Source organism: Passer domesticus, chromosome 9, assembly GCF_036417665.1.
Source record: "Passer domesticus isolate bPasDom1 chromosome 9, bPasDom1.hap1, whole genome shotgun sequence".
NCBI lineage: Eukaryota > Metazoa > Chordata > Aves > Passeriformes > Passeridae > Passer > Passer domesticus.
Window position 1 is genome coordinate 33,663,698 of NC_087482.1, and position 25,573 is coordinate 33,689,270.

Genomic DNA, 25,573 nt, shown 5'->3' on the forward strand with positions numbered 1-25,573 from the left:
GTTTTATAATTGCCTTCAGTTTATCTGCTCTTCTGCTACAAGTGGACATCCTGCCTTCCTATGTCCCCTCTCCCCGAGCCTCCCAGGCACAGATTGCAGTTCTCATCATTAACCTTTTTTGGCTTCAATATACTTTTTGCAGCTGGTGAGCTGGATAAACTCACTGGTTGAAGAGAGCAATAATTTTTTTTTTTTTTTGTAAGGGTTATGTTCAGCCAGATCTGCAGGCTGAGCATGAGTAGTAATAATGGCAAAAAGGACTCAGGAGTCAAGGAAAGGGCAGGAGCATCCTTCACAGAAGCACCAGTACACTTAGACAAGCTTTCACAGTTTGTACTTCCATATACACTGTCCTGTCTCTCCTTTTTCATGAATCATTTCTGTCTTCTTAGAGATATTTTCTGGGTATTCATATCACATGGCTATAAAATAACAAGCTAAGATTAATTGGAATGTCTTACTCTCCTATAAAATATTAAAGAAGCTTTGCAAGTTCTTTTGATTTCTGTGCTATGAACATAGGAAAATGGACAAGGCAATCTATTGATAAAGGAATGTAAAGCTCTTCTTTGGGTAACAGATTCCAGTTGATAATTACTGCAAAATTGCTATAGCCTAATAACAGCCTTACAGCTGGATAAAACTGAATTAGTTACTATCATCTGTGATCTGAGGTCTTAACAGACACTAAGTAGTACTATATAGTTGGCCAGTACAGTATTATTAGAAATCTAAAGGGAAAAAAAACAAGGAGAGAAGACAAAATTCAGGGTTTGCAAATAGAGAAAAGAGGTTCATTCATGGGGTTCTTTTGACTTCTCTAATAAATTCACAAGTGTATTAGCACTTGTGGTGTCACCAGGAAGTTATGTGCAAAATTCCCTTCACAGCAGCTCAATCTCACATAGAAAAAGGGCATTTAATGATCTGTAGATATGCAAGATATACAGGTAAGAGTGATTCTTAAATTCCCTGTTCCTGACTGACTGCTGATGAACTAAAGTCTCTTTGATGCAAGCCCCAAGTTCTCCTGCTGAGAAGACTCATTTAAATTTAACTTGTGATGCCAGCAAAGACCTCTCAGCTACATCTGGTACTTCATTATAACTTCTGAAACTTTGCTTCACCTTTACTGGAATGAAAGGCAGATAGCAAATGCATAAAGTATTCTCACTTCTGTACTACCTGTCTATATGTGTCTATAAATTTCATTGACTATATACTATGAGTTTCTGGTAAAATATCTCAGTCCAAACAAGCCTAATCTAACTCTGAAGTCAGCACTGCTTCAAGCAGGAATGTCATCTTAAGTAAAAATCTATTTATGCTAACATATAGTGGAAAATTTATACAAAATACTCATTTCTGAGTTTTACATAAGATTTTGATTTATTCATTAAATCTGTCTGAGTAGGACCGAGTGCCACTCCAGACCATGAATCAATTTTGGCTCAGGAAATATTTATTCCCTTTGTCCATCAATGAACATGCTGTTAAAAGTGATCTGAGCTGCCACTTGGTTTTGGAGCACCCAGACATGAGGGTGGTTTATACACAACTGCCTGAGAACATAAATCAGCTGCAGTTTTTTGATATTGCTCTCTGTGTACATGTGCACTGTTCAAAAACATGAGCTGAGGAATTCCCTCAGCTGCTTTCTACATGAGTGTATGTCAGCCTTTCCCCTTGAGCAGAGCTCCTCCTTTCCTGCAGCACCACCTGAACCATGCCTGCTAAAAACTGTCACTCCCATGTAACATAATCCCAGACAAAACTCACATGCAAGATGTAATCTCAGCAAGCCACTTGGAATCATCTCTGACATGAGTAAAAGCCTGCATTCTTCCAAGGGAAGGAATCAATATGATAACAGTGTCTCAGACGGATGCCTAATCTGTCCACATGAGAACCTGCCAGGAGAACACTCACTCACAGTGTAAGATTAAACCACCTTTATAATCTGTCATTAGAAGGAAGAGGAATTCATTCATTTTCCAAAGCTTCTGTTAGATTCTCAGTTAAATCTTTCACATTTTCATGCCTGTATGGAAACTCAGAAACAAAATGCATTGCTAAAAATAAACAAAAAAATCCAATTTTGCTCACAAATTCCTTTTTACTTTTGTCTCTAAAAATCTACTCCCATTCAGATCCTTCCTCCAGAACAAGTACATAGAGTTTAACCACTAAAACAAGATACCGAAAGCTTCATTGTGTTTAAATTGTGACTATTTTTCTTTTTAAATAAACAAATACATATCCAAAAACACATCACCTTTGTGAACACTGATCATACATCCAACTGAATATTGACAGTAATATAGAAAACATTATATTTCCAAGACAAACTTCAAATCAGGAATTATTTTAATGCAGGCCAGTTAAATTCCCACATGAAGCAGCACAAACCAACCAAACAGCCAACCATATCTTTAATCACTAAAGCAAGTATTTCCAAGAAAATACATCTAAGGTTGATGTAACCAAAAATATTATTTCATAACTTCTTCAGTAATAATTTTTTCAAATTTGACTTTAGGAAATCCTTTGCGCTGACATTTTTCTCATAACTGCTCTTTAAAGGTAAAGAATTTATGCCTCACAAACTACCCTCTAAAACTACCCCCTGGGAAGCAGAGGTCTCTATGTTGTCTCCCCACAGGAACAGGAGAGGTTACCAGTTAAGAATTCAAGGAAGACAAGTCAGTGGCAAAAAAAAAGGCTTTCTTGAGCAACTAAATGTAAGCCAATTCTGACAGCTCTGCTAATCACTTGATTAATCACCTTCAGAAACAATATTAGGGCATATGACAGTAGTTTATCTTTGTAACATCTGTCATCCAGACGGGTATCCACCCACCCTTCAAACCAAGTATATATGAACCAAGACACAAGCCACACCTCATTTTGGGTAAAATCAACAAAACTTAAATAAAACTATCAATGTGATTGAATAGTTTAGGAAAAAAAATAAATTAAAACATACTGACTCCAGCAAAAAATAGAATGGACACTTTTAAGTGAAGCAGAATACCAAGAAAATGAGTGCCTTAGTTAGATTTGACCCTGATGACCAATACTTTCCTGAAAAATGTGGTGATCTGAAGACAAGCTGAAAATGGTGACATACCCAATATAACAGCAAACAACCGAACATATTCTTCTGTCAGAAGCAGGGTTATCATCATGATTTCACAATGAGTAAAGCAACACATTGGCATAAAAAGGAGCTGGCTTGAACTCTCCAAGGTCAGACCAGAGCAGCAGTAACCAGGCTATGTCTCTCTCATCTCATGCATCCTTTACAGCACTCTGCAACCCTGGTGCTGTTTTACCATCACTTAACCCATACAGACAGCATGTTTTTGGCTCACCAGGAAGCATCAAACTTCTCTCTTTATTTGTGACTCTTGTAGTCAGCACAGTACAGAAGCAGTGTCCCCTAGAATGCAATTTGCAAATTCCCTGTCAGGGCATGGGCTGCTGTAGGTGTATAAGCATGGAGTTCTAATCCCCCAGAAACAATCTTCCCCCCAAAACTATCTATGCCTTCTTCCAGGACAAAATACCAGCCCCAGCTTCCACTCTGAGCCAAAGGCACACCTATGTAACAGAAGGTAATATCTTGCTTTTATTAAGGTATTAACCTACACCTGAATGTTGGGCCACCAGAAGCAGCAGAGCTTTGCAACCTGACAAAAATCTCAGGACAACTTGTCAGAAAGTCTTGTCTCCATAAAGCATGAAATCCTTAAAAATCCTTGAAATCCGTCATTAAATTCTGCTTTTGCTATTGAATCACAGTTTGTGAGCATTAACCTTGAGAATTACATAAATTCCCATTCCAATAAGAAGACAGAAATCATTAACTTGCTAGAAGAATGAATTGTTGTCATTCACTCCACCTAGGAAAATTCTTTTCTGGTCTTTATTTTAGGCAGCACAGGAAAGCACAGAGTAAACATCTTTCCTTGCTCCAAGCAACACACTGAAATATCAGCTCAATTTCATGAAGATTGATCCTATGGAAATAGTGCAGGTCCCCATGGCAGAGGATACTTAAAGATATCTCACTTATTCCAGCAGAATAGGGACCCGTTCATAGTCTGCAGTCTGTGCAGCTGTGTCAATTCCTAAATAAAATCCAGCAGGATGCTTTTTCTAAACCTTAAAATCAACAGTGTATTACTTTCCTCTAAGGATCCCTGTTTTAACTTATCCATGATACATAAGGTTTCTTGTAGTCTGACACACATCTGCTACTAAGTTTTTTATCAGTCACTCCTCCATACTGTGCACTTTGTTAAACCATCAAAAATCCCTGATTTGTGTTTCAAAGGAAGCACCATACTGCTTAAAATTATGCTAAAATATGAACATCATAGATGATCCTCCTAGAATGAACATATGCCTTTTTGATTCCCTGGACTTTTATTTTCAAGTTTAAGATGCAAATATTATTGACCAGGGAAAAAGCAAATAGAGGGAAAGCCAATGAATGTGATATCAGTGCTACTGAGGATAATTCTTTTTAAAAAGCATCACTATTATTTACAGTTTGGAAAATAAAAACCAGAGACCAACTGAGGTGTCAGTTTTTTTAATTCACAGTATGACAAAATGATTACCAGGTGTCAATCCAAGTATGCAGTTGATGGGCTGGGTTCAGAAATCAGGTGGGAATTTTTGCAAACAGTTTTCAGAAATTGAGATGGATTACATTATCCCCGTGAAGTCCCACCAAAAAATGCTACCCACCCATAAATGCAACAAGGATTTGCAAATGGAGCCTTTCAAGACTGGAGTCACACCCAGGAGCAAAGCAGGGGCATGGGCCTAAACTGAGTGGCAAAGTTACATGCACAAAATTTCAAAATGAAATTTCAACCTTAAATTCTAGCACTGACTCAGCTTTGGAAACAGAAAACCAAACAGATATTTCTTAAAACAAGGTATGAATGCTACCAATAATAATGTGAATTGCTTTTTACACTAAAATATGCCAAAAAAAAAAAAAAAAGTAATGGGATTTTTTACTCACTGGGATAGGAAAATAGTAATTAAAAAACTTGATACCTTCTTTCCACCATACAATGGATTTAGGTATTCAGCCTAGCAATCTCCTTTCAACATTTGTAATTATTGCTATTTTTTGATATTTAAATTTATTATTGAAGAAGATTCAAACTCATTCAAATTTAACTTCTGTTTAAGAAAACTAAAAGGGGCACTTGCTCCATCTTAGACCCCCACCTGGTAAATAAATAAATAAATAGTATTTTTATGTTTATGGCAAGTTGCCAATGCTTAAATTGGCCTCCTTGAGAGGCTGATAGAGCTGTTTAGTCACTACCACTTTGTTTGAAAAACTGAATGAAAACCAGGGAGGCTAAAAATGTCTTGGTTTACATTCACTAATACAAAAGAGAAAAGAAAGAGTGATAATGGATACAGTGAGGGTAGCTATGCCTAAATACTTTAGAGTCAGTCTCCTTAAAAACAATGTAGGAGGGGAAAAAGAGTCTAAAACCTCATTGTTCTAATTGCTTTTCATGGGGCTAATTGGTTGGAAGTGACACTGGAGCTTCTCAAAAATGAACTACAGTCTCATTAAAATTGTAAAGGGTTTAAAATAGAGCATAATTTTGTTATTTCATCCAAATTAATTGTAAATTCTTTGCTTTCCTATAATGACCTCACAGTATTTCACCAAACAACCCAGGATTTTCCCACTATGGGGGCTCTACTTCACTCCATCTTTTTGTTCCCCTTCAAGCCTCTGCATAATATAAAGTTGTTTAATGATAACAGGCTCTGGGAGCCCCAGAAAGCAGCAGAAGGAAGAGCCCAGAGTAGAATGCTTGCTTCAGATTTCTTGTATACTCTGTGCAGCTACTCACATTCCTGAGTTCACTGCAAATTTAAAATACTAAAAAGTTATGTATTTCTTATTTTTAATTGCAATACAAAAGATTAGAAACAGACCATCATGGAGAGAAACTAAACCCTACTGAAAACAAGTTTGTTGGCTTTTTTAACTTTGACTGCAACTGAATATAAAGTTTTGTTATTTTGAAAATGTTTTGACACGTGTTGAATTGAAGCTGAAACACAATTTCTAATGCAGTAAAACCTCATCTAGAGATGAACTGAAAAATTTACTGGTTCAATGTCATGGCAAGAAATTTGGCAATGATACATATTTTTGAAGCCATTTAAAAGCTGGGAGATTAGTTTCTCACATAATGTATTGTGTGGAAATACACCTTAGCAGATCCATTCTTAATGGAATTTAAATTACATCCAGTGGATTTAAGCAGTACTAGAAGCAGTATTCCATTTTTAAAAGAATGCCATTCGCCATTGTACACAACCAAAAATCAAATGAGATCTGAATAAACCAGTTCTGACCATTTCTTCAGTTCTACTTATATCCAAAAAATCCTCAGAATCTGCCAGAGCACTTTGGGGGCATATCACCAAGACATACAAAGTTTCCTGTAAATTTTCATGTTCCTTATCTTCATTGGTATTTTCCATCAGTAAGGCTTACTTCCCATTGTGGAGAATACAGAAGCAAACTTGCTGTAAGTAACTGTTAATTGCAAGTATCACAAAGTAAAATGGTCTGTGAAAGAAGGGCTCCTTGGCAGCAACTGCGAAAACTGAACCAAGGTATTTGAGAATTAATCTGCTGCTGAATGCGGTCCTACAAGTGCAGCTTTGGAAACGAAGTTAAAAGAAGCTACTGCTGGCCAACCACAAATCACTTCACATATTAAAAATAAAGACTAATAAATCATCAAAAATGCAAATCATAATCATAAGTAATGACAAGAAAAAGTCCTACAGAACTACTACCAAGGGTCAGATGAGGTTCCCTTACTCCGTGCCTTGCATTTCACAATGACATGAGTGTATTTTGTCTCAATCAGAGCTATGTGAAGAAAAATTTCTTGAGGTTTACATACCTTACAAGATTTTAATTTAAATCAAGTACAAAGCTCAGTTTCAGCATCTCTTATTAGTAGCCATGTTACAAAGACCAGCAAATTGGGAGGTAAAGCTGCTTTAGCAGTGATGCTTATCTGACTTCAACACATCTTTCTTCATATTTCAATCAAAGAACAGCTGCAGTCATCCTCCTGAGAAAACAGTGATAACAGAACATGGAGCCAGCCCTAAAACCTGCTAACACAGGAGCCTTTGTGGAAATAACTCATCTGCCCTTAAACTTCACATACAGCAAAGCCTGTGACTGAGGTGAAAGGATGGAGGTAGCTGGAACATTCCTTCCAAGCCTTGTGCTCCCTTTTCCAGAAGGACTCAGATGCAAGACCTTGTTCTCCAGATGCTGCACCTTGATCTCCAGATAACCACAGGCATGGTCTGTTAGCAGCCAGCCTGTCATAATGATCACAAACTACTAAACCCATCAGTGCCCCATCAAAAACCTTTAGGACAAAGCATGGTGTGTCTTAACATTGACAATCATATTAGCAAAAAATTATTTTTTAAATAAACTATTAAACTGCTATTTGGGGATTTTTTTTTGGTGGTTTTTTTGGGGGAGTTTGTTGTTTGGGTTTTTTTTTATTTATTTGTTTGGGTTTTTTGTTGGGTTGTTTTTGGGGTTTTTTTTGACTGATAACAGTTTGATGAGTTTTGGGACTTTTTAATAGATGTAGAAATTAATTCTACTTTTCAGTGAATAATTTGGAGAAACGTGTTCCCTTAAGAAAAATATTTAAATCCTAGTAGTTTCAGTAAAAATAACATTCTACAACAAATGCAATAGTGAAAAGAAATCACTTTAATGGTAGGACAGTGCATTGAGACATCTCGTCCTGGAGAATTCCTTGGGGAATTCCTTGGACTTACTACCTTTAACAAGGATCATCTGTAGGTTTTTATTTGGTGCAGACAAGAAGAAAGTGAAAGTTTTGTAAACATAACACTTCAATTGATCAAATTTTATTCAGTTTTTCTATGAATGAGATCTGTGTACTTTTTAAAACATAGTCACACATCTTCCTTAATACAGGCAAAATATTGAAGTCCTCAAAAATTTTATAAAATTTATGACTAAGGAATGGATTAATTTTAGGAGGCTGAGTAACCTTCTCCTCTCAAAGGAAGATGGGGAAAATGAAAAGTGAAAATCCTTCTAGTATTTCACATCATTCCTATAACTTCCAGGAAATAACTGCTAAAATCTCTAAAGATTTAAACAACAAACCACAAGCACCAACATATCAACCTTCAACCTAAAATAACTTTTACTGTATATTGACCTTCCTCATACAGTTGTTTCTTTGCCTTGATAAATAAAACAGCATATTAAGCATGCTGGATACTGTACCTTTATTAACACAAGAAATTCCCATGAAGAAATGTGTGTAAGGAACACCTCAGAGCTGGATGTGCTCACTTTGCCAGTTGCTGACCACTTTGGTAAGTAAAACTTCCTGCCAATATGAACAACTGGATCCTTTGGGAGGGAAAGCTGGCGTGCTCTGCCTCATCACTCTCACACCACACAGCAGCTAAAGGGACATTGAGCAGCACCTCCCCAGCACACACATGCACTGCCTGAGCCCTGGGGGAGCAGCAGCTGGGGCTCTGCTCCTGAGTGTGGCCTTCACAAGCCCTTCCTTCTTTCCCTGCCTCACAGAGGATGCTACTGGTCAAGCTGGTCTCACAAAATAATAAACACCGTTTGACTACACCAGCGAGAAACATGCAACCCATACAGCTCAAAATGCAAATTTAATGGGATGGGAAAATGCCAGATGGATTTGCATTCATGTGGGTTCAGCTCAGGTATGAGTGATTGGAATGATTGACTCTGAAAGCTTCCAGTCACTCTGTGTAAATAAGGATGGATAAAAAAAATTGGCACTGCTGCTCAGTCCCTGGAAGAAGAGTCAAGCCAACTGGCCAAAGGAATTTAGATCTGGACTTCCTTGGACATGTCAGGATAAGAAAATAGTATCTTACTCACTAAAGAAAGAGCCATGACATGCATTCTTCCAACCTCAAATGTTGATATATTTATTTTTCAATGCATGTCTAATTGTCAAGCTTTCAGAAAATAACATAATTAGGAAATTGTTAATCTAATTAGTACAATATATTTACAGCTTGGGCTTAGAGTGTGCTTGCAAACATAAGATAAACCAACAAAACATAGCAGATACATCCAGGCAATTAATGAGTTTTCTTTGAAGTTGTTGTAAATAGGAAGCAAATGCAAATATACCCTTGCAGAATGAGGAAGTCCTGCCAGAGGGCATCTCGTAATTTTTGAAATATTGTTTTAAATAGGCAGATTGACCAGTTGATTAATTTCCAGTGATGAGACTGCAGGTATCTTGGGGTTTTTTTAGCTCAATGGCCATATTGTAATTTATTGAGTGCTAGATAACCTACCAGATTCCTACCTGGAAACTCAATAAACAGCACTGTCCTAACCACAAAACCAAAATAGCTGAGCTTATACTTTTAAGACTTCTGCACAACAAGCTGCCTTTTTACTAAGTGGCAAACCCTTGGGAAAACACTACAGACCTGATCTAGAATCTGGTAGAGCTGATTTCTGCCTGGACATAAAGACAGCTTAAATTTGGTGAATCAAACCCACTCACAGTTTTTTAGCATTGGGAATTCTTTGATGGTGTACGGGCATTTTGGTCATGTTCTTTACCATGATACAGCTCTTTCACCACAGTAATGCAAATAGTGCACAATTCTGAGAAAATCAGAAGAAAAGGGAAATTTAGTAGATGTCAAATGGCAAAAAAGCAGCTATTAAAAGAGTATCTAGGTTCTTACATAAGCATGAGCTCTCTTCGTCTGCTGTCAATGACAGTTTGTAAAAACAACATTATAAAAAATGTAAATGTACGTGCTATAGTAATTTAAGGAAATCAGTGTTTTCAAATACAGATATAAAATTATGTGCACCAAACGTATTGACACTTAACATAGATTTGATTCATTATTTCAATCTGCATGTGTGCACTGGTCTTTGTTTAGAAAATGGAAAAAAAAAAGGATTTGGACATGTAAGCCTTGGTGCACTACATCATACTGCACTCCAGTTTCACGTTGAGATTTTTTTATGACACGTTAATTTTGTTTTAAAATGGAATTCTTTCTGCTAAACCTGTAAAGCTTTTGATTATTGACTCCAAGCACAGAGATTTCACATCGTAAAGCTATTTAAACTATGTGCACACCCTACAGATTAGTATGTGCCAAATTCTTCCATTGTTTCCAAATTTTTGTCCTGCTTTGGATATCATGCAAGCTGTCCTATACAATATAACATTGTCTCTGCCAGAAATTGCTAAAGTGAGAACAAGTGTTCAAGACTCATTTCAGCAGTTGCCTTGGAAATTGGCAATAAGGATCCAAAATTCTTTCTCTACCACACACCCAAAGTTTTGAGTCATTCCTGATTTCATAGGAGTAAATTTATACTATGCACTCTGTATTCACAGATTCTTTCTAAAATCACTTCCTCATATTCTACAGGAAAACAGACAAACAGAAATTAGGAAAGATCTGCTTATTTGGAGAGAGAACAGTAAGATGGATTCCTATGACTAAACTGCCTTTGGAATGGACTGGAAAGTCTGCCAAGTAGCAGCCCATGACTGCCTTTGGAGAGTGAAGAGTCCAGCAGACAAGGCCCTGGCTCTTAGAAATGAAAAGCAGAGTGTCAATGATGCTCCATCCACACTGAGGGAAAAAGTAATTTACTTTGTCTTATATATAACTTCCTACAACCTTCCTGATTAGCTCCTGAAAATGATTTAGAATATGTTAAATTCTGTGAAGACCTTTCAAACTCTTTATTCTACCAAGTGGAAAACAGAAGCCAGGGTATTATTAACCTCAAAAGTTGAGGGGTTTAATTCAAAAACTCATTAAGTAATAAAAGTGAAACCAATCTTATTAAAAGTTATATTTTATGTTCTATATCTAACTGTAACGTACATATGTGTTTCTAAATCCATTATATATGTCAGAATTCTCCATCCATTAATGGACAATTCTTAAAAAAAAATAAAAAATTCAAAACCTAAATGCAGCCTGGCTATCTTATTGAATTTAGACATCTGACAAGAAAAATCAGGTAAGATGTTTTTTCCAGTATAGTTTCCGTTAGATGTGGAGAACAAAAGGAACAATTTTTTAATTTTTCCTAAAGGGAATAGGGCTTTTGCAAGAATTGACAAAAAGCCACAATGAAAGAAGAAAAGTTCTCGCTGCTCATGTATTATTGGTAGCTCACAAGAGCAAATAAAAGCATCTGAAACAAATAATATCAGTTACAATACTATTGGTTTAATAGCTTGTTGTGGCGTTTTTTGACTTAAAATTTGACCTGCTCTTCAGCTACTTATTTTTCTATGCTCTGTTCTTTACATGATTGAAGGTAATTTAACTCACTATGCCAATTATGACTATTTCTTGCTGCCCAAATGTTTTACTGTAGTAATGTAATCAATATAAATTGTCTAACTCAGCAGGAGAGGAGCCTTTCAGAAGATTTGTCTTTGGGCTGGTAAGATGCTGTTTATGCTATATCTCCATCCATACTAAATCCCAGGCAGTTTATTTTGTGTTAAAACTTCTGTGTAGTGACTCACCTCGAGTAGCAGACAGTTTATAGTTTATATGTGTTAGTTATTACCTTTAGCAATGAATAAAAGAACTGTTTTCTATTCTGAAATTCAGTTTTCTAAAGGGGCTCTCACATTCATAGCCTGAAGTAATCACCAAAACAAAAGCTGCTTTAGCACAACACAGCCAAAATCAAAGGCAGAAGGAAAACCTCCTCCTCCTTTGTCTTCTAGACCTCACCTCCCTCTCCTTTCCTGCCTTGAGGTTTCAGCTGTGTGCTGTTCATTTACATACCTGCAAAAGTAAATTACAGATTGCAGTAATTTGACTATTTGGGGAATCTAACCAAATTCATTAAAACAAACTATTTGAAAAGTTAAATTATGAAATAAGGAAGCAGAAGCAAAAGGTAGATGATCTATTTTACATGTATTTCCTTGAGTTAATAACTGGATACCTAAGGTTGCAGTAGCCATGATTTTAATTGAGAGAAAACAAGTTGGATCTGGGTTTGGAATGCAGATTGTGAACTATAGCAAAGCCACAGTAAATAAACTGTGCTATCAAGTGAGATTAGCCAAAGACAAGAGGGAAAAAACATGAGAAAAGGAAAAGAGGAGAAAATGGAAACAAAATGAATTCAAAAGAATGATGGAGAAAATCCACCAAAGAATAACTAGAAGAGTTGAAAGAAATTATGACTATTTTTCTCTCAGTCCTTTGTTGTTCTCCATGTATCCTAATTCTACCCCTAATGCTCTTAGCACACAGTTTACCTACCCCTCTCATTGGACATAACCCAAATAACCTGTTTTGCCATTCACCTTTTCACTCCATCTCAGAAGTTCAATCCTGCCAAAACAAACGACGCCCTGCCCTCATGCTAAAACTAACCCAGTCCTCCAGCTCCTTCCTGCCTCCCCCTGCTGAAAACACACCCGGGACTGCAGCTCTGCCATTAATCACACACGACAATCACTGCTTGGAGGGGGCTCTTTTCCTCAACCTGCACTTCCAGAAAGCCAATTCCCAACTTCACAACCAATCTCTTCCTTCTCACTCCCATCTCACCAAGCCAAATCTTTCCTCCTCACTACTGGCAGTGGGAATGAAAAAGCAGCAGAAGAAAGCCAGGATATTATTCAGCCAAAATTGCTAAATCTTGGTCCAAGTACAACTGTATAGTTTTTTGATGAAGTTTCAGTTCCTTTATAAGAATGGCAAAACCAAAAAGAAATTATTATTCTATAAGGCAGGAAGAATATTTTCTGTCACCTCATCATGCTTCCTTTCAGTTCCTGGGAATAGCAGTGTCTTCCTGCAGTAATTTTAATTCAAGGACCACTACCTTATACAAGCTGTACTCTTGTCATAGGTATTAAAATATTTAATAATTTTGCAGAATCCACACAATTCTTCAGGACATTAATTACCAATAAGTTTTAAAAGATCATTTACTACCAGAAACTACATCTTACTATGTTACTCATATTTTGGTCCTAGGAGCTAAATTAGCAAAATAAGCCAAAAAAGTCAAACACCCAAAACAAGCAAAAAACCCCGAACCATAAAGGGGGACATATTTTTTTAAAATTAAAATACAGATTCAATATCATATTGTAAAATAAATTTGAACACATCCCATATTAAAAAAGCACCAGATGTAACATGATACTCGGATTCTTCCTGTTCGTGGTTTAAAACTTTTTCCCCCTCCCCATTTTCATTCAGTATTTCAAAGCAGCATCTGGGTGAAACATGCTCTAAATATTGTGATTTATTTATTGTCTGCAACAATACTTGGCAATAAGAATATGCATGCAACAACCCCAGACAACACTTGCAAAGACACTGAGAAAAGCAAGCTCTTGTAAAAGACAATTCGTTTGCTGAGCGAGTGGGCAAGCAGCAACATGCATTTTGAATGACATGTCTACGGTTCAACAGCAGCTTGCAGGAAACATTTACATTTGAAAAATCCCTACTTTGACCTCTTTTTGCAGTTTGCTTGCTGGCAGATAGGAGTACATGACAAATGAAGCTAATTGAAGCGGGCTGGATGCCAGAGAGCACCTGATGGTGCTTTAGGTGAGAGGTCAGTGACACTGAACACCAGCAGGTGTAATAACAACCGCAGGCTCTCTGTAAAGGAAATGCAAACAAGAATTCAGCCCCAGGATATTCGGGATATTCGGGACAGAGCCGACCTGTGATTGGCAGCCAGGGCTGCCTCAGGAGATTGGTGATGCTTTGTCACAACTGTATCATGACATGGCTCTGAGCAGTGGGTCAGAAAATATGGAGTCTTGAGCTAAAATTATGGAGCAACATAAAACCGGGCACTGAAGAAGAAAGCAGTTTTTTCTACTATTAAAAAAAGCCCCCAAAGACAGAATAAGTTGTTCTGATGCTCAGCACCTGTTTTTACCTTGCCACAGAGCCTTTATCTGTCACCATTTAAAAAACACACTGCTGGAACTACCTGACCACCACTTCTGGGAAGAATATAGAAAAACAATATGTAAATAACATTTTAAACCAATGTTCTTCCATCTTACTAAATTGTATTATTTTGTCAAACACCTCTCCTGCAGATTTGGAGGTTTTATGTTCCAACTATTGCCTTTGGTCTAAGGAAAAGTGATTGGCTGATAAACAATATTTTTCTTGCAAAAGGCTTGCTAAAATTGCCTTATAATACCAATAGCAATGCAAACAATTTGGACCAACCACAGTGCAGTCTTGCAACAAAGCCAATAACCAGTGCAGCTTTCATAGATTTGGGATTATTTTCTAGAACACCATATCCACACTTGATTTTTTCAATATTTGTTTTGTTGTTTTTGTTTTTTTAATTTTAGATTTAGATATTCCATGTTGTTTTAGAATCTGGCAATGGATCTCTGTCCATTTCAAAAAATTCGATCATGATATTAAAAGAATGTAAGAGTTTTAGGGCAATGGGATAAATACTTTAATTAGTGTTTGTAGAATCCTAATAAAAACCATCTGTGTCATATATATATCTCTACATTTGATCTCACATGATAAAATTATAAAAAAATACTGGGTTTGTAATTAGCTGAGTGGTGTCTGAATGATGATATGTGGTAGATCCTGCTTGATGAGACACATGTTTTGATTTTTTTTCATATTAAAAATATCTATACTACAATTAATTCTTAATACATCTTTTCTTAAAATGATATCCCATCAGGCAATTCAAGTGAGGCAACTTGTTAAAAAGAGTCATTGGTGAGATTTTTATATCATACCTGGAGTAAAATACAGCAAAGGTGTGTTATATTTAGATTGCATTCATGATTTATACTGCAAAGAGAGTCAAAATCATGAAAATGAGAACAGCACAGCTGACATTCTCTCCAAAAGTTCTGGTGTGAAATCTTGTCCTCAAAAATTCAATGGGACAATGACAGAGTTTACTGACACCAATGTGTTGCTGTTTGTAAATCCTCCAGGACAGTGGAAGCTTCATGTGCTACATTCTTCCTCTTCAACAAACATGTATTCAGCACTTAATAAATAAAATATGATGAAACCATGAGAAAATAAAGATTTCTAAACCCAGTATTATAGTTTCAGGGAAAAAAAAGCCCTGAAACACCCACTGTCATTACTTCTGAAGTAAAAACAGTCTGTGGCTTTCAGATCTTCCAGCTGGTCAAGTCTGTTTCTGAGCAGCTTTTATGTATAAAACCATGTACCACCACACCCTGCAGGGCTGTTGCACCATACTCCAAATTCATGGTGCAGTTGACTATTAATGAATTCTTCTAAATATAGAAAGCATATACAAATGAAAAATATGTAACCAGTTACATGTGGAAAGAGCTTTTTTTTTTTTCTGAAAATCAAAATGCAGTTTCCTAATGTGCTTAGCAATTCTTTCTTTGGAGAAGTTCCTATTCTAAGACAATTTAGTTGCACTTACATGCATCAGATCACATAAAACCATGAAGCTGAATGCACAAAGACAGCATTTGAAATATTTCTAACATCAGTTATTAACTGAAGTTTGCTTTATGGGTGCTAAGCAGATACTCAGCTTTGTCCCTCCACCCATTTAGGGGAGAATGTACTTATGTGTTAATCACCTGCTGGGTGGTGGTGGGGAATCTATCCTTTGATCAAAGGAGACATACTGGTTTTACTTTACATCCTGTCTCTCTCACTCTCAACTGGCCCATAGCTGGAGGGATTCATTTCAGGATTTTTCTTTATTCCAAGTATTCTGTTACTGGCTGCATACCACCACTCAAGGCATCAGGGCTAAAACCAAAAACTCTTTGTGGTACACCCATATGACAGACTTCAAAATGGAAACAATATTTAAGTTAAACCTGTAGGATCAAGTTCACTGAAACCCTGCAACGTATGAAGCTTTTGAACACTTCAGCATCAGATCAAAGTTTGACAGACTCAAGGAGAGAATCAGTACATTTAAACCTATCAATCCTCAAGAAAAAACAGAGCACACTGATAAAAGTACAGCTGACAGTACTCATTTGGTTTTGGTGCTAACAGCAGTCAAATACAGCCAGAGAGCTCATGGGTTTTTCTCTGTACTGTACCTTTTTTCTGTAACTGAGGCAAGGTTTTCTCATTCAGCTTGTTTAAAGTACATTTTTGGAGCTACACTGCTTTTAAGAGGGAACGATGGGGTATTTTTCTTCTGAAGGATCACATCCAGATAAAATTTTTCAAACTTCCTTCAAGCAATAAGACTCTGTCTATGAAGGATTCACACAAAAGTTCATCAGTTTTCATACTAAGACCTCTCTTTCTCACAAAACCAAAAGAAAAGGTATCTTAAGACACTGCAATTTTTGAACAAGTTGTCTTCACTTCTTCTAATTAAACATTAGAAACTTATAAAGTAAAAGAGATAAATGGAAAAAAAAGGAATTAGTACTCTGAGCTCTTTTCTCACTTGCAATCAGTTACCGGCTTTTTTGGTTGACAACTCTGAGAACTATTACTACTAACAGATATTTTTGAGGATTATTCATTTTCATAAAAAAAGAGTAATTCTAGTTCTAAATATGCTTCCACTTATTAATTACTCAATGGAAATAGATTATAAGCCTCAAGGTAAAGAGATTTGCAACACTGCAACTGTAAAATAGCTCATTTCAATTATAAAACTGTTAACAATACAACAGTTTCTTATTAAAGTTTCTGCCACTGACTTTAGAAATTAGGCAAATTTACAAATGGAGAATAAGATCTCTTAGAAGATGAGTTGTGTAATAGATGGATTAAAAGCTGAATGTGGTTTAGAAAAGAAAAAAAGCAGCTAGCAAATTTTAAGCAGTTTTCCAAGTTCTTTTAAAAATGTCCTATCATTCATAAATATATTGCAAATGAGTGCTACAGGTTCTACATAAATTTCTCAACAATTTTGTCAATCTCAGACTTAGTATGACTGTGAGTAAGTTAAATAGGGTAGATAAGGATGCTTTCATTAAATCTAAGCACAGCTGCAACATAAAGCACACAAGAGAATTTAGAAACTTGATAAAAATACTTTTTCAGCAGCATAACATTGAAGGCAAGAAACTTTCATCATTTTTTGCCATGCAATTAATGTAAGTAAGGATATAATACTCAATTACTTAAAAAAAAAAACAAACAAAAACATAAAGGCAATCTTAGAGCACGTTCAATGCAAAACACAATTTAATCAGAATGCTGGGATCTGTTATTACTCACTCAGGTATAAATTCCTATTGGCCTTTAGAACCAAAGTCATACCTAAAACCTCTAACTGCCATAATCAAAATCATCCTAGCTAACAGAATCCCTAAATCATTAAAAACTTACCTCAGTGTTTACATTTGACCCTCACCATATTCTTGGAGCTAATATGAATCCTCATGAGGAGCTCACAAGCAGGCCAGCTCAGCAGACAGAAGACACAACACAAAAAAATGCAATTGTGCTGCTTCAATGGCTCCAGCAAACTCAGACTGAGGCCTCAGCCACGTTGGGAACTGCAACCATATAAGCTTCCAGATTTGTTTGAGATTTATCACCTAATTTCAAGGTCTTAGAACTATGTGTGACAAAATTAATCATATTATTAATATAATTGGCTCAGAAAAAGCATGTTGCAAGATCTATCAAAAAATCCCAACAAAAAAAGATTTAGAAGAACTTGTTTTCCTAAAATGTGACACAGATTTACTCTCCAAAATTACAGCTCCATGGAAAATATCATTTATTACTGATCTCCATGCTTGCATCTGGTAGAAATATGTCTATCTGCAAAATGAACAAAGAGTTTCTGATTCTGATTAGTTAAACAAGAAAACTGCACTGGATAAATTTCTATTATTTTAATAACCTGATTACCTAAATTGGTGCTATAGCCTTTGAAGATAAAGTGATTTCAGGAAGGGTCCTTTTGTTTTTAACTGATGGATATAATTCTCTTCCAGACTAAGCCTTTCCACTTGAAGATGTTAGTGGCACTGGCTGCTGTGCCCCAGCCATCAGCTGGATGTTATCACTGCTCCTCTGCTCCCTTATCCACACCAGGCAAGGACAACCAGGCTGGCCTGATGAATGGGCACTCATCACTACTGATGCTAACCTGGCTCAGCTGGCTTGAAGTTGATAAGGGATTGATTTCTTCTGCTGATGGATCTGGGGGGTTACAATCCCAGCAGAAAAAGAGCAGCAAGTGGATAATGGTGGGTGGCAATAATGTCCTCAGCTGGCATGGCTGCACGGCTTAGGCTGGGGACAGATCTCCTCATCCATTCAGGTGTGCTGTGGAAAGAACCCAGCTTCTCATCCCTCTCCCCTACCAGACCATGACCTCTTCAAACCCTTCAGTAACGTGGTTCAAGTGAGTAGCTCGCTCATTTTAGCAAACAAGTTCTGGTTTAAAGTAAAACTAGTATATAAACTGTGTAGCTAGCTTGGCTGGCTTTGGTAGAACTCAGAGCCAAGCTGAAGAAGAGCTCATGGTCTGGCCAGCCAGATGTACTGGAAAGCTCCAGTGAAATCATCACAGCCCTTCTGGAAAACAGAGCTATACACATTGTCACTGGTTAATTGTCTGTAAAGCAAAGATCAAAAGAGGGACAAAATGAAATAGCAAGGTTTGATATACATTGATATACCATTTTGATATACAGGGACATTCCATCACCACTGGAAATGAGCAATTAGCCCAAGAGATTTTTTTTTAACAAATAAGAACATTGATGCCAAAACAGATGACTAATTAGAGTGGGACAGTATAGTGAAATCAGAAATATTAACAGGCATTTCTTAGCTTTTTCTAATTCATTACATTAGTATTTGCTACTAGAGCAAAAGTATACAAATAGCTTAATATTGTCAAAACAATCCCAAGATGCAAATACTGAACTTAATTAAATCACGCAAAGCAGTATTTTTCTCATCTTTGTGTGTTTTTACTCTCTGTTGTAGAATTATTTATAAATTATTATGCTTCAGCCACTGATTTGAGGCTCATACTCAAGACAATCCCACCCTGCCCAATGCCTTTACTCTGTCAGAAAAAGGACAGGAGTATGCAAGGATGCCTGCTGGAACAGCCAAATGCTTTCATTTGTCTCTTTGCACCTACACCACCCTCAGCTCAGCCTGAGCTCCAGACACCACACCCTGAAGATGTGCTTCCATTAGTGAAGGTGTGTGATCTGCAAACCTGCTCCCATACAGAACCAGTGCCAGAAGAGCAGAAAGCACAACAGAGAGTGTGGATGTGACTCCAAACTGGCTCCAGGCTTGTGGCTGGGGGGACTGGCTATCTCTGACAGCAGTCATCACCTCTCAGAGGTTTTTCTTGAGAAAACCAAGAGACAAATGCAATGACAACTGGTATTTCATTGATGTTAAGTAGTTCAGGACAGGAAGGTTTTCTTATTTTTTTCTTATTTTTAAGGTGGCATTATAGTATTGTAACTAACAGAATATTAAAAAGAGATATTAGAAGATTTTAATTAGGTATAAATTTTCCATCCTTTGATGAACATTTTCTCTTGTATTTTTTCACAAACTTCCCAGAACAATTTATTCAAATCTTATTTATTCAAAATTGTGGGTTTTTAATCTTTTAGTGTTCAATTGTAAAATCTTACATTCAAAAGTTTATGTCATATGACCTTTAATTAGGTCGGGAGGTATTTTTGCTTCCAAACAAACCAGGACCTTCCAACCAGAATGATCTGCAGGCAGTCCCACATTGACATACTGTAATATTCACTAAAAACCCTTTGAAACCATTTTCAAGACAAATAAAATAACAGTAATTTCACACATTCTCATGGTAATTTGTAGATGTGAAATCCAACACAATGCAATTCATCACCGAAATCATATCTTTAGAGCAGATTTTTGCTACTTTTTTCAAGATGTCGACAGCTTCAGATTTTAAACAACAGGTAGATGATTTTATTACTTGTGTGAAATCAGTAATTAACTATTCCAATTTACAGCAACTATAGTATTTCAAAACAAAGATGAAAGCTGTGAAAACACATACAGCCTTTTCTCACTTTCTACAGTGTTTAAAACTGCTCTGGTATGTTATTTATTTTTACTATGGAAGATTATAAAAGAGCACGACTGATGATGATAGTAGGCCCTGTGATTGTTGTCTTCAGACTGACTACATCAAAAGCTTTAAAGTTTAGCTCATCAGCTATATTTTCTCTTTTTTGTACACCCTCTGCACCTGCAGTGAAAAAGCTGAGACCAAAGTTCAGGCAGAATGGCCTCATAGAGCTAAAATACAAGGAAGAGACAAAAACCCATTGAATTTATATAACTCATTTCTACAGTTACACATGAGTATGATTTGGTGCTTCATAAACACAAAGTTTAAGATTAGATAAATGCCTGTCAAAGAACATCTAGTTCATACAAATAATTTTGAGAATACATTTGTATATATGCACAGGTGCAATGAATACTCTATATGTGTACAATGAATAGAACAATCAAAAGGAAGAAACTGCTCTGAGTAAAAACTGGACAGCACTGAAAGAAATAACAGGGCTTTCACCAACTCTAACAGGCCCAGGGGTTCAACTTCCAGCCTTAACTCTCATGTCAAGTGATTGACATTTTGCCAGCATATAATCAATTAAAAAAATAACCAAATACATACAGCTAAACAAATCTCTACTTTTAATGAAAACCCTCTGTCTTCAGCAGTGAGCAATTAATATCTAAAAATACTAGCAGTAGTACTGAAATCTTTGGGAATAAAAGAAAAGTAATTTTTTAACTAATATAAAATGTCCCAATAAAAATAAAATATATAAATGTCTTCCATTAAGAACAGAAGTATTTTAACAGGAATAAAGACTAGACACAAATCTGTCTATGCTTTGGAAAACAAACATTGTTTGGGAGTTTCCTCCTTTTGTTTAGTAAAAACTAAGTTACAGTAAAACAACAATCATGCCTAAAAATTCACAAATCCAAATTGCCCTTGGGCTCCAGTCAATGCAGCAACACCCATTTATCTAATTAAGCATAGAGCTGGTATTCACACACTCAGTGAGAAAATGAAAATGAATGCTGCAAACTGTCATGCTCCTTATTTTTCCCTTGTCTAGCATGCTACTGATGCTCATTTCAAAGCTAGCATGTTTTTTTCCAAAACAAGCCAAACAAAAAGAAAAATAAATTATTTACAAAAGTCCTAACTTCAAATAATGAAAACAAAAAGCAGAACAATAGCTAATAGTTAGTGCCTTTAAGCATATCCATATATAGCAACATGACCAAATTGTGTTCTGCTTTGTACTGCTAGTTTTAGCAAGCACATCTTGAAAGAGAACTGTTCACCACATCTCAGCAAAGACAAATCTAGGCACCACATTTGTTTTATAATAGCCTTCTCCTCCTCCTCCCTGAAGCATATGAAACACATCCAGTAGTTTGAACAGTGAGTATTTCCTGAGCATTATTCTTTCATACACATTGCAGACAATTTCTGTTTTGAAGGAGTTTTTTTACTGAATGGCACTGATGCCTTGTGAAGAATGCCTACCCACTGTCTACCAAGGCTAAATTTTAAATTTACAAATTTTATGGGCTGCTCCTAAAACCAAATTTAGCAGTTTAGCTTTAATATCCTATTTTCAGAAGCACTAGCCATCAGCTGCTGCCAGGCACAGGCTTCAGTCAGTCTCTGTTTCACATGTGAAGGTAACCCTGCTCTGAGGATGTCACAGACAATAAATTTGTCCAAACATCCAATCTACTTCACATCTGACACAGAAGGCAGTCTACAGTACTGTACAAACAAAATACTGTACAAGCAGGTTTTGTGCTGAGCTCTCTCACACACATGGACAGCTTGTGGCTAAGCCTGAACTGTTTTTCCAGCGTCTGCTGCACTTCAGTGGTTGGAACTGGAAAGGGAAAACAAGCACTTGTGTTCTACCTGCACCACAAAACATTTTCTGAGGGTCACATGGCTTCAGTTACCCATGACAGATTGCTATACAGGCTTAATTCTTAAAAGTTATCATCACCTCATGATTTGCTTTCTTTTTTTTTTCCTCTGTAAGGGTGAGGAGAGGGGAAGAGATCCTGTTTCTAACAAGACTCGAGCACTGCAGCTACATTGGCTGCTAAAAGGGCTGGCCAGGGGGATTTCCATGGACACCTTGCAGGCTCTCTGTAAACTAACAGCACTTTCTCATCCTGAAGTTTAAAGGGACTTTTTTTAAAACTAACTTTACGTTTTAAACATAATTAGAGACCCAGCCTGAACTATCTTTACTGAGGCAGAGTCCTACCTCATGGCCTCCAGGAAAACTTTGGTTGAATAAATCAATCATAACCATTAGTCTTGGAACAAAACAAGATCTGAAGCTAAATGTTTTGATATATCAGGCACTTATGTTTTTTGGTAAGAAAAAAACCCTCTTAAAGAAAAATCATGTACAATTCAAAAGCATATAATCTATTTTACACTGCACTAATAAATGCTAAATAAATATTCCCTCTGTCTCTTGTCAGCCAGCTTTCAAAATCATTGTATTCTATACACACAGGTTTTCTTAAACCAAATCAAATGTAGTTTTGAGTCTCTAGAAGGGCAAAAACATGCTTTGGTTCATAAACATGTTCCATGTTGCAACGGAAATGCAGTCACAGTTTAAATAATTTAAACTCTATAGCTACAAATTATGACAAATACACAAAGTACAAAATAGTAAGGTGAAGATTTTTTTTCTAGAAACCCACATTCCTGCAGTTCAAATACTTTTAATATTAAATTGTTTCTATTCTATTTTCCTCTCCAACATAAAATATATTCCTCATGTTCATTCTCATTGGGTCTCTTGTTTTCTTCATGTTCACAATTAGCTTTTTATAGATGTCTGCAGTAACAACAAAAAAATACATAGAAGCTTTTCTAAATAAGATGGATATACACTCAATTTAATTTTATTAATATTGTGTTTTAATATACACTCAGTTGACTGAGAGATTTGATTTCCCTCAGCCATACTACTTGTTATGAAAATCAGCAAAGTGTGAGAGGCAGAATGGTAAAATGCCAAAGGCAATATAATGTGTGGAAGCTTTAATAAGACATTAATCTTTGCTTATATGAGTAGATTTTGCTCCTCTGAACACGACTATTGAAGTAAATAAAATTGTTCCTGTAAGAAGTAGTAAGCAACATTTTCTAGAAGCAATTCACCAAAGCCTGGTGTCTTCAGCATGTTGAGACCAAGGTGATTTTGAGCTACGGATTACCCACAGCTTCAAAGGCAAGCCCCAAACAAGTGGACATGCATCAACCAATACCTGACACACCATGACAATACAATTTACACATCATTTGGAGACAAACAATTCAAGCTGCACTTTGTAATCTTGAATATCACAAGCAAATTATTGTATGGATGTAATTCTATGATAATATTTCAGGCAAAGAGCATGTATTGCACAGAGGGATTATATTTCCCTTACTAAATATCTCCTGCTTGTTTTAAAATTTCACTAAAACATTTCAGCTGAAGAGGTAGTCTGATTTTTTCCATGTATATCAGAAATTCTATTCTAGTAAAAATGCGTGAATAATCTGTGGCAAATTTTCTTAAGTATCAAACTTTCATACACATTCTGCAAAGATATTACAGTGCTCTTACAAGGAGTTTAGAGATGGTACAGCAAATTAATAGTAGTTTAAAGAACATACCTACTGGAAAAAAGAAAAATGTCTAGACAGATACAAATACATGTCTTTTAAAGTTCTGTACACACCTACACCTTTAGCCACAATAAGTTATGAAAAAAACGAAACCACTAGACCATTAAACCATTAGACACAGTTTCTCATTTCTCACTGCATATGAGAAAACATCCTTACAGCATTCACAAATACACTTGTCAAGAAACACACAGCTCCATGCAGTGTACAAGAAAACACAACAATTAGACTGCAACATGAAAAAGAGAGAAAAGAGAGTTTCTCACCCCTCAAAACAAAACTGGAACTTTGGTTTACAGGAGCGGCTATGCCCATATACCCTCCTCATCATCCTGTGTGCCAGACATGAGGAGATGCACAGAGAAAGAGTTGGCATTGGAATAAAAGAAAGAAAGAAACGTTAGTTACTTTGGTGCATATAAAATACAATTTTCTTGTCTGTTAACAACATGACTTTTTTTTTTTAATGTAAGCCAGTGAACACAACTGAACAAGCTTGTGTTACATATTCAAGAATCTGCATCTATAGCAACCGAAAAAACAACAACAGTGATGTAAAATTTTTTTCCCTCCCAGTTAAAACAGCGTGTAGGAAGATGATTATGAGATTAAATATTAAAAGATTATCTATTTTTTAATTGCACGCAATTCAAACCAACATTGAGAGCAATGAAAAGGTCAAAACTTTAAGTAAACAAAAAAATTAATCAAATAGTCTTACGTTTTGTTAAAACATACAAAACTGCTGAATAACAAAAAAATTTATCATTAGCAAAGTAAAAGTGCACTTTTCCAAAATGCTATCAATTAAATTTATCTCTTCAACATGTATTACACACTGCACATTTTTAGATGCTATTAAATAGTTCTTCCCTTTTTTTCCAGTTTTGAACCATTAGGTTTATTAATATCTAGTTTTAGGGATAAATAACATTAATGACAAATACAAAAATTCATAACACACAGAGGTGTGCACGTGCACAGCTATCTCCATACACAGTTAACTGTGCCGAATTATATGATACTCAGCTGCTAGAACTTAGAGGTGAACAGCAAGGTGTTTTTCATTTAACTCAGGATTTCAAAATCAAATAAAATCATATTATTTTAGCTATCCTTAAAATTCACCCATTAATATCTTAGAAACATCAAAAAAACCCTCATTCAATAATTTCAAAACCTTGAAAGTTAGCTGGTGTAACACATTGCTGGCACTTAATTAAATCTAAAAATTTAATACAATGAGTGGTAATTAATTATGATTGAAATGGACAGGAATTTTAGCCTGAAAATATACAGTGCCAGTATCACTACTGTTCCTAACCCATTCTTGGAATAAAAAAGAGCTCCCAGATGTCAACTGTTATTAAAAACCAGATGTTAAGATAGATGTCTTGCATGTTGCTGAATTAAGTAAAGAAATCTGACAGTCCACTATAAACTTAGCTATCATTTAACACAGAAGAAATGTGGGTAAATTTTTTACAGTTAACTTGGAACACATCTGAGTTATAAGGTCTGCACAAATACACCACAAAGCAAAGGCAGAGTAAGGCCTGAATATCCTTATTTATTTTTGAAACAAAGGCACAAGTTCTGTAAAACTTCCAATGAGCTGGGTTTGCCCCACTGAAAACACAAGTTATTCCTCTGAATTCTGCAGGAGCCACTCCTGGTCAGGCCCACTAATGCTAATTG

At 36.1% G+C, this 25,573-nt stretch overlaps 1 protein-coding gene across 18 annotated transcripts in view; it reads right to left on the minus strand.

Moving 5' to 3' along the window:
- ERC2 (ELKS/RAB6-interacting/CAST family member 2) overlaps nt 1-25,573 on the minus strand; it is a 421,439-nt gene that overhangs the window by 82,903 nt on the left and 312,963 nt on the right. For 17 of the 18 annotated variants that reach the window (XR_010368539.1, XR_010368528.1, XR_010368540.1 and 14 more), the window contains one exon: nt 24,142-24,207. Coding sequence is in view for 2 of the 18 variants with exons in the window: in XM_064432578.1 (XP_064288648.1) it covers nt 24,181-24,207 (27 nt within the window). In the remaining 16 variants the exon portion in view is untranslated. Of the gene's footprint in view, nt 1-19,703; nt 23,037-24,141; nt 24,208-25,573 lie in introns of those variants that run through there. The other variant, XM_064432579.1, reaches the window with a different exon arrangement.